The sequence below is a fragment of the Ranitomeya imitator genome, chromosome 10, assembly GCF_032444005.1.
Source record: "Ranitomeya imitator isolate aRanImi1 chromosome 10, aRanImi1.pri, whole genome shotgun sequence".
Taxonomy (NCBI): domain Eukaryota; kingdom Metazoa; phylum Chordata; class Amphibia; order Anura; family Dendrobatidae; genus Ranitomeya; species Ranitomeya imitator.
Window position 1 is genome coordinate 74,458,029 of NC_091291.1, and position 16,742 is coordinate 74,474,770.

A 16,742-nucleotide genomic window follows, 5' to 3' on the forward strand; every position below is an offset into this window, starting at 1 on the left:
TAAGAAGATATCAGAAGTTGATGTTACCATTCATCATCCGACTGTGCACCAAAAATGAACCACAGTGCTGACAGGCAGTATCACAAATAAACCTTTACACCCAAGTATTTTACAAAGAGACATATTCTCTGATTGCAATTTATCTCATCCGGGTAAACCCAAGCCTGTGGAGGATCAGTGAGGATATTTATTATTTTATTTTCTTAGGCAGCCTGGAAAATTTCACTACTAATTAAAATTCACTGGACAACGCTTTTAGGACATTACCAGTATTGAACTATAAAATAATAATAAATACAATCACAATATTCCATGTATCTCCAGCTTGAAAGAAAACAACAAATCAATCACCACAGCATCAAAATATTTTCACTGACAGTGGAAAAATGTCCACTTGTTAGAGGTGTGACCAGTTTTGTTCCTGTGCAGAAAATATATATATAGAAAAAGGTACCATTCTAAACCAGTACTTTCGCTTCTTCATTAACAGTGTTAGTGGGAGTGCATGAGATTGGACCCCATGATCATAAAGGTATGTCATATCAGGCAATATGTAATCACTATATTATGGAGTTACCACGACAGAGAGGAGCCAGAAGAACACAGCATCTGATTTCTCCTACTCCTACACTGATTAGAAACACTTGATCTTCCCATTAAATGGTTTCTTTTAGCAGTACAGGGGTTAATCTGCTCAGTTGAGAGCTCCAGGAAGCTTTCCTGCATTAAGGCTCTCAGCTGATCACTGTTAGCCATTCCCATTTCCTATATAATCTGGGTCCTGGCTAGCACTCATTGTCAGAGTTGGCTTTTGCTGAATGGCTGGAGATTGTTATTGGAGAAGTCATTTATTGGATTTATCTGTGACTGTTGCTAGGTTTTGAGTGTGTGATAATTAACTTTCTTCTCCTGCTTTGGTTTTACCACATACTCCACTTTCCGGTGTTTACCTCTGCTGTCTGTGTGAGTATATTGAGTAAAAGAAAAAGAAAAAAATCGGCAACGTTGAAACCCAGAGTCTAAACCTCCACCGCTTATTGTCGCTGCTATTGCCACAACTGCCTAAACAATCAAGACCCTCAGGTGCAAAGATCCAGAAATAATGTGAAATCCAATATAAGAAAAAACAGGAATGCACTCACCGGTCTGTTGAAACAAAAACATTTTTGCCTCTATTGGGACATGTGCAGGGAACACCAGGGAGAACGTGGAAAAAAGAGGATGACGATCATTTCGCGCTGCTGCGCTTCTATGGGCCCTGATCTAAGGACCCTTCTAAGAAGAAGGATTCATACATCATAAGAAGTAATCCGGGTTACAGGGCCAACTGTGGCACCCCCACCGTTAGGGACAGGGAAGGAGCCCCTGGCTCGGGATACCCTACAACAGAGTTATGACACTACTTTCTACTGAAAATGTAAATGTTTTGACTTACTATTATGGGTCTTTTTCTGTACAATGATATTCAGAGAAACAAGTAGGTAAACAATTGTCACGATATGGTATGAAATATCATAAGTTTAGTTGCTCGTCAGCCCATGAGGTGGGCTAAACCCCCCCCCTTCACTAGCTGACTCTACTTGTTTCTCTCTGGGCTATGGACTGTATGCTAGAAGGGGGTTTTATTGCCCTGGGGTCGTAAATTCCAGGCTCAGAGGAAAGTCCCTCACCCCTCCCACCTTCACTAGTCAGAACTGGTAAAGTGGCTCCAAAATTCATGAAAGATCCTTTGTTTGGTTTTGGTACGATATTATGCACCATGTTTACGGTAAGAACACGAAAATATATATTCGTATTCCCACTCGGTGTAGGTACCCATCCCTTGAAACTCGGGCTTCTAACTCCGTCTGGTAAAGAAGTAGGGTTTTCTCTGTAAATATGTATCCCAGATAGGACATATTTGATCTCATTAGAATGCTCACGTTAATCCGAGATGAATGATAGGTTTGGTCTGACTCTGTCATGTTTTGTAGTGAAGTTATAGAAATTAGAGAGAATAGTTTAAAGTTTAGGCAGATTGTAGAGAGAGGAGGGTCTGGATAAGCCAGCCCTTCTGTGATGTCAAAGCCTTAAGGTATTAAGTTTGTGGCAGGCTCCCCAGCTGTCTGTTCTGCTGATGTCTCCTGCTGGACTGCTTGTCTTCTGAAGCCAGCAGCACGTCCAAATGAGCTGGGACATATGGAAAAACTCCACTAGCCTGGTTGCCTGTCATGCTTTGAACATGTAAGTGTTGCTTTTTCTCATTTATTCCCTTTATGTTATAATTACCCATGTACATATTTGCAATTGTCTCATTTGTAACTTTTTTATAAAATATTTTTGATAACGCACTGCCTAATTTTAATGGGATATACTATTATATATTAGTTCGTTCTCCTGTTCTAAACCGTACCCTAAGTCTCTTGAAGGAAAAATACGCTACTGTTACTGTTGTGTTGGGTTAGCTTCGGACCCGTTTAATCGAAGCTGGTGGCAGCGAAAGTGCGCTGACTGTTGGATTATGCTGAAGCAACTGCGGGTTTGATAATTATTGTTCCTGCCTGAGTGGGAGTAGTTACCGCGTCGCTGCAGCGTGCCCAATAGCCAGTACATAGCAGGCAGCCTTCCTGGCGACTAATTACCCAGGGTGCAGTACCTAATCTGACCTGAAAGTAAGGGGGCGCCAGAGAGCTGCAAGTGTTAAGTGGAACTGTAAGCGGGATATACATAAATCCCTGCAGTTTGTGGTATATTGAAAGCAGTGGGATACCTAGAATAAGCCCCTGCTGTAAGCAAGAGGCCAATAGCCTTGTGTGTGGTTTTTCATCACATCGTGGAGTGGAGGGATAACTAAGATAAGCCCCCCTGCACATGTGATAGCCGTCTGTTGGCCTGAAGTCACCTCAATCCGTGACGTAGGGGTGACGGTCACGGTGGGAATCCTGACCCAGTGTTGACAGCGGTCAGGGGAATCGTGACAATTGGTGGCAAGGCGGTGGGATATCTTAGAGCATTAGTGATTTGGTTTGAGTAATCATCCCTCTCACTAAAAACTTGCAGAAAGTTCTTGCGAGGACTCTGCGCAAATAAGTTTGGAGAACGAACTAAGTGCTTTTTAGTTGTGAGACAATTGCGTACTGGTAATTATCCCCTCCCTTTCTCTTCGTTTTTCTATCCTATCTTTTATTTGGCAACCATGGCTGCGAAAGGGGAAGCCTGGTACAACCAGCAGAAGAAGGACTTTCTTGCTGGGATATGCACGTGCCATGGCCTGAACCCCCAGGGCAAGACCAAGACTCAAATGGTCGCTGAACTGGTGCAATTTGAAGCAGACCAAGCCAGGTCACAGAGCCCAGAGGCCGCAGAAGCCAGCACAAGCGAACATGGTGCTGCAGCAGAGGTCCAACCACTGAATATGGGCCCTACTGGCAACCAGGGGGGTGCAGAGCTCCTCCTGCAGCTGGCTCTGCAACAATGCTCCGCAGATGACCTAGAGAGGCGTCTGCAGCTGATCCAGCAATACCAGGAGCGAGCCGAGCGAGAGGCCGAGCGAGCTGAGCGGAAGGCTGAGAGAGCCGAGTGGGAGGCTGAGAGAGCCGAGCGCCGAGCCCAGCGAGAACATGAACTGGAGATGCTCCGGCAGGGGGGGATGCCCTCCACCGCCCAGAGACGTGAGCCCAGCAGCGCTCAGATACCTAAGCCCCGGCCCGATCACTTTCCTGTTATGGAGAAGGACGGGGACTTGGACACTTTTTTGCGGGCCTTTGAGAAAGCCTGCAGGCAGTACCAGCTGCCTACAGATGAATGGGCCTGATACCTGACACCAGGGCTGAGAGGTAAAGCTCTGGAGGCGTTTGCTGCCCTCCCTCAAGAACAAGATGGTGACTATGAGGCCATCAAAAAGGCTCTGATAGCCAAGTACCAGCTTACACCCGAGGTGTACCGTAGAAAGTTCCGGACCCTCCAACGTGGCCCACACGACAGTTACAGTGATGTGGTGCATGGACTGGGGACCCACTTTGACCAGTGGACCCAAGGACTGTCAGTGACCACCTTTGCACAGCTGCGAGACCTGATGATCAAAGACCAGTTCTTTCATCTTTGCCCAGCTGAGGTGCGACAGTTCGTGATGGACAGAGAACCCAAAGACGTGACGAAAGCAGCGCAGATTGCCGATGCCTATGAGGCCAACCGTAGATCGGAAGTGCGGAAGCCAGTCACCACCAGCTGGAGAGGGGGTAAGCCTGCAACCAACGCCAGTACCCCTGCCAGCCAACACTCCAGAGGTCCTGTCCCCGTGGCCAACAGCACCAGACCGACCACCGAACCTCGCACGTGTTACACCTGCCATCAGACTGGTCATATCAGTCCCTCCTGCCCAACCAAGCAGAAGAACACCCCAGCCAAGGCCCCAGGGCCTAATGCAGCAGTTCTTTTGGTGGGTGGTGTGGTTGGGAGGGTGTGTGACAACGTACAGCACGTCACTGTGGGAGGCCATGTTGCTACAGGCCTCAAGGACACCGGGGCTGAACGAACCCTCATCCGACCCGAACTGGCGGCCCCTGAAGAAATCATTCCGGGGAAAACCCTAACTGTCACTGGGATTGGGGGCATCAGCTGTCCCTTACCGATGGCCCGGGTTTTTATTGATTGGGGTGCCGGGAGCGGGGTGAAGGAAGTGGGGCTGTCTGATAATTTGCCCACTGATGTTTTGTTGGGGACTGATTTGGGGAGGATGGTTGCATACTATGTCCCTGACACCCCTCCCCAATCTACTAATAAGGGTAAAGTTAACCCTAATGATGATGATGGTGGGAAATCGCATGTGTTACCTGACCATGCTTTATCTTGTAATGATGCATCTAATAACCATTTTTTCCCTAGGATTGATGGTGAAAATGTTGTACCTGTGCCAGCTGAACCTGATAATGATTTTTCTGTGAAGGTTAATGTGTCCATAGGTACAGGCGTGCCCAGCCACGTCGCTCTGCGGAGTGAGACGGCTGAGGAACCCCTAACAGGGGCAAGTGTCGGTGCTACAGGAAATGGGGAGATGCATGGGAACCGTGAGGAAGGTGATGCCATGAAAGTGACCAGTGCCACCGAGGAAGGTAACTGGCCCATAAGTAGCACTGCCCCTGGAGTGTTGGGGGTGGATGGGGAGGTAGAGCCCATAGCAGCGCCGGCTGATGGGTCTGTAGCAACCCCCGGGGAGACAGCCTACGTAGCTGCTGTCACCCGCAGTCAGAGTGCCCGGAACGCAGATAACTGTCTGCCTTCCGGACCCTCCGCAGTCATTACTGTGACTGAACCAGAGGTGGACCCAGAGCAGGTCCAAGAGGGTTCCCGTGGGGAAGGGACCCTGACATCGCTTCTGGCTTCCCCTAGCCAGGAGTTCCAGGCCGCTCTGCACACAGATGCGAGCCTAGAGAGTTTGAGACAACTTGCCGGGACGCACTTCTCCGAGGCTGATAAGGAGAAGGTGTTCTGGGAACGAGGAAGGTTGTACCGGGAGACAGTACCCGGAGAATCACAAAAGGAGTGGTTGAGGGAAAGACAGCTGGTCGTCCCACAGCAATTCCGGGTTGAGTTGTTACGGATTGCCCATGAGATCCCGCTAGCTGGACACTTGGGGATCAGCAAAACTAAGGCCCGGCTGTCTCAACACTTCTATTGGCCTAAGATGGGGACAGATGTGTCAAACTACTGCCGCTCCTGTATCACTTGTCAAAGAGTGGGGAAAGCGGGGCCTGCCCTTAAGGCTCCCCTGATCCCTTTGCCAGTGATAGAGGAGCCTTTCCAGAGGATCGCGGTGGACATTGTGGGCCCGCTGGCCGTCCCCAGCAGCTCTGGAAAGCAATACATCCTTACTGTGGTAGACTACGCTACCCGGTACCCAGAGGCAGTAGCTCTGTCCTCAACTAGGGCAGATAAGGTGGCAGATGCCCTGTTGGCCATCTTTTCACGTGTAGGATTTCCCAGGGAAATGCTTACTGATCAAGGGACCCAATTTATGTCTCGCCTAATGGAGGCTCTCTGTAAGAGAATGCAGGTGAAGCACCTGGTATCGAGTGCGTATCACCCACAGACCAATGGCTTGTGTGAACGCTTCAATGGTACCCTCAAACAGATGCTACGCATGCTGTTTGAGACCCAAGGGCGCGACTGGGAGCGGTACCTCCCACACCTGCTGTTCGCTTACCGAGAGGTTCCGCAGGCCTCGACGGGGTTCTCCCCCTTCGAGCTCCTGTACGGCAGGCGAGTCCGGGGACCCCTTGGGTTGGTAAGAGAATCCTGGGAAGAGGAGCCGAACCCTTCTGAAGTGTCCATAGTGGAGTATGTCATGCGCTTCCGTGACAAGATGCAGACCTTGACGCAGTTGGTGCATGACAACATGACGCAGGCTCAGGCTGATCAGAAGCACTGGTACGACCAGAACGCCCGGGAGCGGACCTACCACGTGGGTCAAAAGGTGTGGGTGCTGGTCCCCGTACCAACCGATAAGCTTCAGGCAGCCTGGGAGGGCCCGTACGTCGTCCACCAACAGCTCAACCCGGTCACGTACGTGGTCACGCTTGACCACGCTCGGGGTAGGCGAAAGGCCTTTCACGTCAACATGATGAAGGCTCATCACGAACGTGAACCTTTCGTCCTACCGGTCTGCAGCTTGCCCGAAGACGGTGAGGAAGACACCCTCCTGGACTTGCTGGCCCAAGCCAAGGCCAATGGGTCCATCGAGGATGTGGAGGTAAGCGCCTCGTTAACTGAACCCCAGCGGGTGCAGTTGCAAACCACACTGGAACCTTTCCGGGTCGTGTTCTCCAACCGACCTGGGAGGACTGAGTTAGCAGTCCACGAGGTGGACACCGGGAATCACGCCCCACTACGGCGAACACCCTATCGAATCTCTGACCAGGTGCAGCAGATTATGCGCCAAGAGATTGATGAGATGTTACAACTGGGGGTGATTCGACGGTCAAAGAGTGCGTGGGCCTCACCTGTAGTTCTCGTGCCAAAGAAGGACCAGACCACCCGGTTCTGCGTGGACTACAGGGGACTCAACGCCATCACAGCCTCTGACGCGCACCCCATGCCGCGCATCGAGGAGCTGCTTGAGAAGTTAGCTGGCGCAAAATACCTGACAATAATGGATTTGAGTAGAGGATACTGGCAGATTCCCCTGAGCCCCGAGGCGCAGGAGAAGTCCGCCTTTATCACGTCCTTCGGACTGTATGAGTCCACGGTCAAGCCCTTCGGCATGAAGAATGCCCCTGCCACTTTCCAGCGGATGGTCAACCTCCTGCTTCAGGGACTGGAGACGTACGCCGTGGCGTGCTTGGATGACATTGCCATCTTCAGTGCCTCCTGGAAGGAACACCTGCAGCATCTCGAGGAGGTGCTCAGGCGAATTCACCAAGCAGGACTGACTATCAAGCCGGGAAAGTGTCAGATGGGCATGAGGGAGGTTCACTACCTGGGGCACCGGGTAGGCGGGAACACCCTGAAGCCAGAGCCTGACAAAGTGGGAGTGATCGTGAACTGGCCCACTCCCGTGACCAAGAAACAGGTGATGTCCTTCTTGGGCACTGCAGGGTACTATAGGCGCTTCGTAAAGCACTATAGTAGCCTGGCAAAACCTTTGACGGACCTCACCAGGAAGAGGCTACCTCACATTGTCAACTGGACAGATGGCTGTGAGGGGGCCTTCCAGGCGTTGAAAACTGCACTGTGCAACGCCCCTGTGTTGAAAGCAGTCGACAGCAGTCGACCGTTCTTGGTGCAGACCGACGTCAGCGAGTTTGGCCTTTGTGCTGTACTCAGCCAGGTTGACTCGGAGGACCAAGAGCACCCCGTGTTATACCTGAGCCGGAAACTTTTGCCGAGGGAAGTGGCCTACTCCACCATCGAGAAGGAGTGCCTGGCCATAGTCTGGGCCCTGCAGTGCTTGCAGCCCTACTTGTACGGTCACACCTTCACTGTGGTGACCGACCACAACCCTCTGCGCTGGCTAAATGCCATGTGTGGAACCAACGGCAGGTTGCTACGCTGGAGCCTTGCCCTTCAGCAGTTTGACTTCACCATTGAACATAAAACGGGCAAAGAGCATGGGAATGCAGATGGACTCTCCCGCCAGGGTGAACCTACTGAGGTGCCCATGGAGGCATACCGTGGGGTACTGCCTCCCTAGCGCACACCAAAAGGGGGAGGTGTCACGATATGGTATGAAATATCATAAGTTTAGTTGCTCGTCAGCCCATGAGGTGGGCTAAACCCCCCCCTTCACTAGCTGACTCTACTTGTTTCTCTCTGGGCTACGGACTGTATGCTAGAAGGGGGTTTTATTGCCCTGGGGTCGTAAATTCCAGGCTCAGAGGAAAGTCCCTCACCCCTCCCACCTTCACTAGTCAGAACTGGTAAAGTGGCTCCAAAATTCATGAAAGATCCTTTGTTTGGTTTTGGTACGATATTATGCACCATGTTTACGGTAAGAACACGAAAATATATATTCGTATTCCCACTCGGTGTAGGTACCCATCCCTTGAAACTCGGGCTTCTAACTCCGTCTGGTAAAGAAGTAGGGTTTTCTCTGTAAATATGTATCCCAGATAGGACATATTTGATCTCATTAGAATGCTCACGTTAATCCGAGATGAATGATAGGTTTGGTCTGACTCTGTCATGTTTTGTAGTGAAGTTATAGAAATTAGAGAGAATAGTTTAAAGTTTAGGCAGAATGTAGAGAGAGGAGGGTCTGGATAAGCCAGCCCTTCTGTGATGTCAAAGCCTTAAGGTATTAAGTTTGTGGCAGGCTCCCCAGCTGTCTGTTCTGCTGATGTCTCCTGCTGGACTGCTTGTCTTCTGAAGCCAGCAGCACGTCCAAATGAGCTGGGACATATGGAAAAACTCCACTAGCCTGGTTGCCTGTCATGCTTTGAACATGTAAGTGTTGCTTTTTCTCATTTATTCCCTTTATGTTATAATTACCCATGTACATATTTGCAATTGTCTCATTTGTAACTTTTTTATAAAATATTTTTGATAACGCACTGCCTAATTTTAATGGGAAATACTATTATATATTAGTTCGTTCTCCTGTTCTAAACCGTACCCTAAGTCTCTTGAAGGGAAAATACGCTACTGTTACTGTTGTGTTGGGTTAGCTTCGGACCCGTTTAATCGAAGCTGGTGGCAGCGAAAGTGCGCTGACTGTTGGATTATGCTGAAGCAACTGCGGGTTTGATAATTATTGTTCCTGCCTGAGTGGGAGTAGTTACCGCGTCGCTGCAGCGTGCCCAATAGCCAGTACATAGCAGGCAGCCTTCCTGGCGACTAATTACCCAGGGTGCAGTACCTAATCTGACCTGAAAGTAAGGGGGCGCCAGAGAGCTGCAAGTGTTAAGTGGAACTGTAAGCGGGATATACATAAATCCCTGCAGTTTGTGGTATATTGAAAGCAGTGGGATACCTAGAATAAGCCCCTGCTGTAAGCAAGAGGCCAATAGCCTTGTGTGTGGTTTTTCATCACATCGTGTAGTGGAGGGATAACTAAGATAAGCCCCCCTGCACATGTGATAGCCGTCTGTTGGCCTGAAGTCACCTCAATCCGTGACGTAGGGGTGACGGTCACGGTGGGAATCCTGACCCAGTGTTGACAGCGGTCAGGGGAATCGTGACAACAATAAAGATATGTACTGGAATAAAATGTTCACATACCTTGTCAGGAGACTATTTTCAAGTTCAGACAGTTGAGTAGCAAGAGTTTTCCAATTTTTAAACTCAGTGTATGAATCACAGCTGAAATTCTGAGGTTTGACACAGTAAAAGTATTCTTCATTTTCATGGTCCGCATATTCACAAAGTTCTTCTTTTTTATCTAGATCATATCCACATTTTGTCACCATTTCTTTACCTTCATGGGTAAATTTTCCTAAATATTCAACATTGCCATACCAACTATTTCTTGACTTCCAGATAGCAGCGACGGCTTCACTTGGGTGCATGAGATATACTTTCACGACAACTTTGCCTTCCCAAAATAAAGTAAAATGAACTTGATATGTTCCATTGTTAAAATCTTCAATTCTTCCTGAAGATCCAGCTCTCTTATCTGGGTTGGAAATTCTTGATCTGAGATAGTCACCTCCATAAGTTTTCCTTTTTCCAAGATAATCATAAACATCAACTTGTACGATTAATTGATCCCCGACACAATAACGATTTTTGGGGTTTTTAATGAACACTTTGCTATTTTGTGCACTAGTTGTATTGTCCTTGTGGATAAAAGTTATTTTTGGTATCTTCTGATCTATCTGATTGAAGATTTCATTTATACGCGTTGTCAATTCGGATACTTTCTCAGCGCCGTTAATTAATGTAACACCATTCTTTCTGTTAGAACACTTAATACATAAAAGAATATTATTAGTAGAGGAAAAAATAAAACCAATACTACAATTATCAGTAATAGTAAATTGACATCAATTTAGTAAGGCTTAGAATAGTTACCAAACTACTTTTGCCTCTCTATTTCTTGATTTTTGTGTCATGCTTTGTCTGTTTCCTTATATCTCTGTTTTATATTTCTGTATTGCACTTTCCTAGTGATGAGTGAATAGTGAAATATTCGGATTTGGGAAAATCCATACAAATAATTTCTATTATCCGTGTATTCGTACGAAATAACAAATCCAATGCAAGTCAATGGGAAAGCCGAATATTTTTCTGCTGGTCCCAACAAACAGGTCTGGGGACATGAGAGAAAAGCTGAAATGGATGGGAAAGTGCTAAACCTAAACGGGAACAGCATGGACAAAATGCCTGCCTGCCTTTCTGACTCCCATATGGTATCTTGGAATAATGTCAGACTATTGTGCCAGTTTCACGGATTTATAAGATCTACCAAACCAAACCTAATTTTTTTTTCTTAAAGGGGCAAAATGCTAAGAAACATTTTTTCCATCATAATTACTTTTATATTATGCTAAATAAAAAAAAATTATACCTTCTCTTCAGCATATGCTCACAAGGAGCGTTTTGGCTTTAGTTTTTCCTATTATATTTGTAATGGGTTTTACTCCTACATTTTGGAGGTCCATCCCTCATTCAAAATTGTTAGCTAGATAGTGGAGTACATAACCTCAGCACTTTAAAATGCCAGCTAAAATGTGCCCATATGAATTTTGGGCTTCGCTCCGCCATCACCATGTCCACCACCATGTCATTATGAGGCCCTTGCTTCACATTTTCAGAGGCCCAGAAGGTGCCATGAAACCTTAGTTTTGTGACCACCACAGTTCATTTTGGCCACCAGATCCTAATGCATTCACTGTTATTGCAGGTGAAGCTGCTGTAAGGTGAATATAATACAGGAGTTGGGGGAGCTGTATGATCAATTCCAGTAAATTGGATTCTACCAGACACCAAAAGCATTAGAATTAAATCTATATATAATGTGTGTGCATTGATGAAGATGTCATAATAGTTGCCATGGCAACGATGATATCATAAAGGTTGCCATGGCGAAGATGATGTCATAATGGTTGCCATGGTGACGATGGTGTCATAATAGGTTGCAATGGTGACGGTGATGTCATAATGGTTGCCATAGTGATGATGATGCAATAATAAGTTGCCATGGCAACGATGATGTCAGAATGGTTGACTTTTGACAAACATTACCTGTTATACCAAGATCAACCCCTGCAGAAGAACTCAATGCCTGCCTAAAAGCATCATACCTTTGGAGACAAGTAAAGAAAATGTCGCTGAACACAAACACAACGGTCCACGTGACAGCTGATGTTTCTACTGGACTGTTCTCATGCCAGCTGTTGACTATTGGAGATGGCAAAGCACCAATAAACTCAACAACTGGACACATCATGTTTCCAAGAAACTTTTGCTACATTGTTATATCAATTGAGGAGATGAAAGAAAATGTTTTTCCAAACATTCAATCCAACTTCAGAAAGTCTGGCTGGCTGTGTGAAAGAGTTATTCTAGCTCTTAAAAATGATAGTGTAAACAAGATCAATCTTCAAATTTTAAGTCTCCTTCCAGGTATGTGAACGACCTTCATGTCAGTGGATACAGTAACAGACCCTGATCAAGCATTATTCTATCCAACAGAGTTCCTCAACTCCTTGGAACTACAAGGACTTCCTCCACATAAACACTTTCTAAAACCTGGAGCACCTATTCTGCTGTTGAGAAATTTAGATCCACCAAAGCTGTGTAATGAGACAAGACTCTTGACTAAGAAACAGTTTACATATGTAATTGAAGCAACCATTTTGACAGGATGTGCCAAAGAAGAGGACATTTTCATTCCAAGAATTCCACTCATTCCATCTGATTTGCCTTTTGATTTTAAACACCTCCAGTTTCCAGTTGAATTGGCATTTGCAATGTCCATTAACAAGGCTCAGGGATATACCTTCATCTAAATCATTGATAAAGATGTTGAACAATACAGGGCCCAGGACAGAACCCTGTGGTACCCCACTTGAGACATTCTTTCAACTGGAAAGCTGTTGTGAATTCTGCTCTTGGGTTCCCTCCAGTGGTTGTAGGTGGGAATGCAGTTGTCTCTGAGTCACAGCACTGGCCAGGTGTATCAGCTAATTGCTGTTCTGACTGGGATATTTAAGTGTGCAGGATTCATTAGCCCTTGCCAGTTGTCAATGTTTCTTTGGAAGTATTGGATCTCTGCCTTGCCTCACCTGCTTAACTGCCAGTTCAGCAAAGATAAGTGTCTGTTTCTTTTTCTGAAGCACACTTGCTGTGTGCTTATTTTCAGTGCTGATCTTTTGTTTCTATTTGTCCAGCTTAGACTGTGTCAGCTGTTTTTCTCAGTCTGGTTGGATTCTCTGGAGTCGCAGTTATACTCTCCACGTCTTTAGTTAGATGGTGGAGTTTTTGTATTTTCTGCTGTGGATATTTTGGAAGGGTTTTATTACTGACCACACAGAACTCTGTCCTGTCCTTTTCTATTTAGCTAGAAGTAGCCTCCTTTGCTAAGCCTGTTTTCTGCCTGCGTGTGTCTTTTCCTCTCCAACTCACAGTCAATATTTGTGGGGGGCTGCCTATCCTTTGGGGGTCTACTCTGAGGCAAGATAGTTTTCCTATTTCCATCTTTAGGGGTATTTAGTCCTCCGGCTGTGTCGAGGTGTCTAGGTTTTGTTAGGTACACCCCACGGCTACTTCTAGTTGCGGTGATAGGATCAGGGTTTGCGGTCAGTATTAGTTACCACCTACTCCAGAGAAGGTTTTCATGCTGCTCCAAGGCCACCTGATTATAACAGTACAACTGGCCAACGATGAGTTAAAGGCATCTCAGAAGAAGGGAGGAAAGGTCTTGAGCCATTTTTTTTTCTTCAGTCTGTTTTGTCTTCTCCTCCCTCTTTATCTTTGGGTGGCTGAAGAGCCTTGTGCTAGCATGAATGTTCAGGAATTAGCTTCTCGTGTAGACCAGCTTGCTGCTAGGATACCGGGTATTTCTGATTATATTGTTCAAACTCCTGCTTTAGAACCGAAGATTCCTACTCCTGATTTCTTTTTTGGTGACAGGTCCAAATTTTTGAGTTTTAAAAACAACTGTAAACTGTTTTTTGCATTGAAACCTCAATCCTCTGGTGATTACATTCAACAAGTTAAAATCATCATCTCCCTGCTGCGTGGTGATCCACAGGATTGGGCATTTTCCCTGGAATCTGGGGATCCTGCTTTGCTTAATGTAGACTCCTTCTTTCAGGCATTAGGATTACTGTATGATGAACCTAATTCGGTGGATCAAGCTGAGAAGACCTTGTTGGCCCTGTCTCAGGGGCAAGAGGCGGCTGAATTGTATTGTCAGAAATTCAGAAAATGGTCTGTGTTGACTACATGGAATAATGATGCTTTGGCGGCAATTTTCAGAAAGGGTCTTTCTGAATCCGTTAAAGATGTTATGGTGGGGTTTCCCACACCCTCCAATCTGAGTGATTCTATGTCTCTGGCCATTCAGATTGACCGACGCTTCCGGGAGCACAGAACTGTGCGCGCTATGGCGTTATCCTCAGTGCAAATTCCTGAGCCTATGCAGTGTGATAGGATTCTGTCTAAAACAGAGCGACAAGGTTTCAGACGTCTCAATAGGTTGTGTTATTGTGGCGACGCTTCTCATGTCATTTCAGTCTGCCCTAAGCGGACAAAGAGGATCGCCAGTTCATTTACCATCAGTACTGTACAACCTAAATTTCTGTTATCTGTGTCCTTGATCTTTTCACTGTCATCATTTTCTCTCATGGCGTTTGTGGATTCAGGCGCTGCCTTGAACTTAATGGACTTTGACTTTGCTAGGCATTGTGATTTTCCCTTGCAGCCTTTGCAGAACCCTATTCCTTCAAGGGGCATTGATGCTACACCCTTGGCTAAAAATAAGCCCCAGTTTTGGACACAGGTGACAATGCGCATGGCGCCAGCCCATCAGGAAGATTGTTGATTTCTGGTGTTGCATAATTTGCATGATGCTATCGTGCTGGGTTTTCCCTGGTTACAGGTACATAATCCTGTTTTGGATTGGAAGTCCATGTCTGTGACTAGTTGGGGTTGTCAGGGGGTTCATAATGATGTTCCTCTGATGTCTATCGCCCCTTCTTCCTCTTCTGAAATTCCGGAGTTTTTGTCTGATTTTCAGGATGTATTCGATGAGCCCAAGTCCAGTTTCCTTCCACCGCACAGGGACTGCGATTGTGCTATTGATTTGATTCCAGGCTGTAAGTTTCCTAAGGGCCGACTTTTCAACCTGTCTGTGCCTGAACATACCGCCATGCGGAGCTATATTAAGGAGTCTTTGGAGAAAGGGCATATTCGGCCATCTTCTTCACCTTTGGGAGCGGGGTTCTTTTTTGTTGCTAAAAAAGATGGTTCCTTGAGACCCTGTATTGATTATCGCCTCTTGGATAAGATCACAGTCAAATTTCAATATCCTTTACCTTTGCTTTCCGATTTGTTTGCTAGGATTAAGGGAGCTAGTTGGTTTACTAAGATTGACCTTAGGGGGGCTTATAATCTTGTTCGTATTAAACAGGGTGATGAATGGAAAACTGCGTTTAACACGCCCGAAGGCCATTTTGAATAACTTGTGATGCCATTCGGACTCTCTAATGCTCCATCTGTTTTTCAGTCCTTCATGCATGATATCTTCCGGGATTATCTTGATAAATTCTTGATTGTATATTTGGACGATATTTTGATTTTTTCCGATGATTGGGAGTCTCATGTGCAGTAGGTCAGGATGGTATTTTCAGATCCTTCGTGACAATGCCTTGTTTGTGAAAGGGTCTAAGTGTCTTTTTGGGGTGCAGAAGGTTTCCTTTTTGGGCTTTATTTTTTCTCCCTCGTCTATAGAGATGAATCCGGTTAAGGTTCAGGCCATTCATGATTGGATTCAGCCCACATCCGTGAAGAGCCTTCAGAAATTTTTGGGTTTTGCTACTTTTTATCGCCGTTTCATTGCTAATTTTTCCAGCGTGGTTAAACCCTTGACTGATTTGACGAAGAAGGGCGCTGATGTGGCGAATTGGTCCCCTGCGGCTGTCTCTGCCTTTCAGGAACTTAAACGTCGTTTTACTTCTACTCCAGTGTTGCGTCAACCGGATGTTTCTCTTCCGTTTCAGGTTGAGGTTGACGCTTCTGAGATTGGGGCAGGGGCTGTTTTGTCTCAGAGGGATCCTGTTGGTTCCTCAATGAAACCATGTGCCTTCTTTTCCCGTAAGTTTTCGCCTGCTGAACGCAATTATGACGTTGGCAATCGGGAGTTGTTGGCTATGAAGTGGGCGTTTGAGGAGTGGCGACATTGGCTTGAGGGAGCTAAGTACCGTATTGTGGTCTTGACCGATCATAAGAATCTGATTTACCTCGAGTCTGCCAAACGGTTGAATCCTAGACAGGCTCGATGGTCCTTGTTTTTTTTCTCGTTTTGATTTCATGGTCTCGTACCTTCCGGGTTCTAAGAATATTAAGGCTGATGCCCTCTCTAGGAGTTTTTTGCCTGATTCTCCTGAGGTCTTAGAGCCGGTCGGTATTCTGATAGAGGGGGTGGTCCTTTCTGCCATTTCCCCTGATTTACGATGGGTTCTTCAGGAATTTCAGGCTGACAAACCTGACCGCTGTCCTGTGGGGAAACTGTTTGTTCCTGACAGATGGACTTGTAGAGTGATTTCTGAGGTTCACTGTTCCGTGTTGGCTGGTCATCCTGGCATTTTTGGTACCAGAGATTTGGTTGGTAGATCCTTTTGGTGGCCTTCATTGTCGCGTGATGTGCGTTCTTTTGTGCAGTCCTGTGGGACTTGTGCGCGGGCCAAGCCTTGTTGCTCCCGTGCTAGTGGGTTGCTTTTGCCATTACCGGTCCCTGAGAGGCCCTGGACGCATATTTCTATGGATTTTATTTCGGATCTTCCTGTTTCCCAGAGGATGTCGGTTATCTGGGTTGTTTGTGACCGATTCTCTAAGATGGTTCATTTGGTGCCTTTGCCTAAATTGCCTTCTTCTTCTGATTTGGTTCCGTTGTTCTTTCAGCATGTGGTCCGTTTGCATGGTATTCCGGAGAATATTGTGTCCGACAGAGGTTCCCAGTTTGTTTCTAGGTTTTCGCGGGCCTTTTGTGCCAAGCTGGGCATTGATTTGTCTTTTTCCTCTGCATTTCATCCTCAGACAAACGGCCAGACTGAGCGTACTAATCAGACTTTGGAGACTTATTTGAGATGCTTTGTGTCTGCTGA

At 46.6% G+C, this 16,742-nt stretch overlaps 1 protein-coding gene across 5 annotated transcripts in view; it reads right to left on the reverse strand.

Annotated features, from left to right (window-relative positions):
- The window catches only part of LOC138651574 (NXPE family member 1-like), a 474,026-nt gene that overhangs the window by 262,863 nt on the left and 194,421 nt on the right, over positions 1 to 16,742 (reverse strand). For all 5 annotated transcript variants that reach the window (XM_069741869.1, XM_069741868.1, XM_069741870.1 and 2 more), the window contains one exon: positions 9,694 to 10,379. In XM_069741869.1, the coding sequence (XP_069597970.1) occupies positions 9,694 to 10,379 (686 nt within the window). The remainder of the gene's footprint in view (positions 1 to 9,693; positions 10,380 to 16,742) is intronic.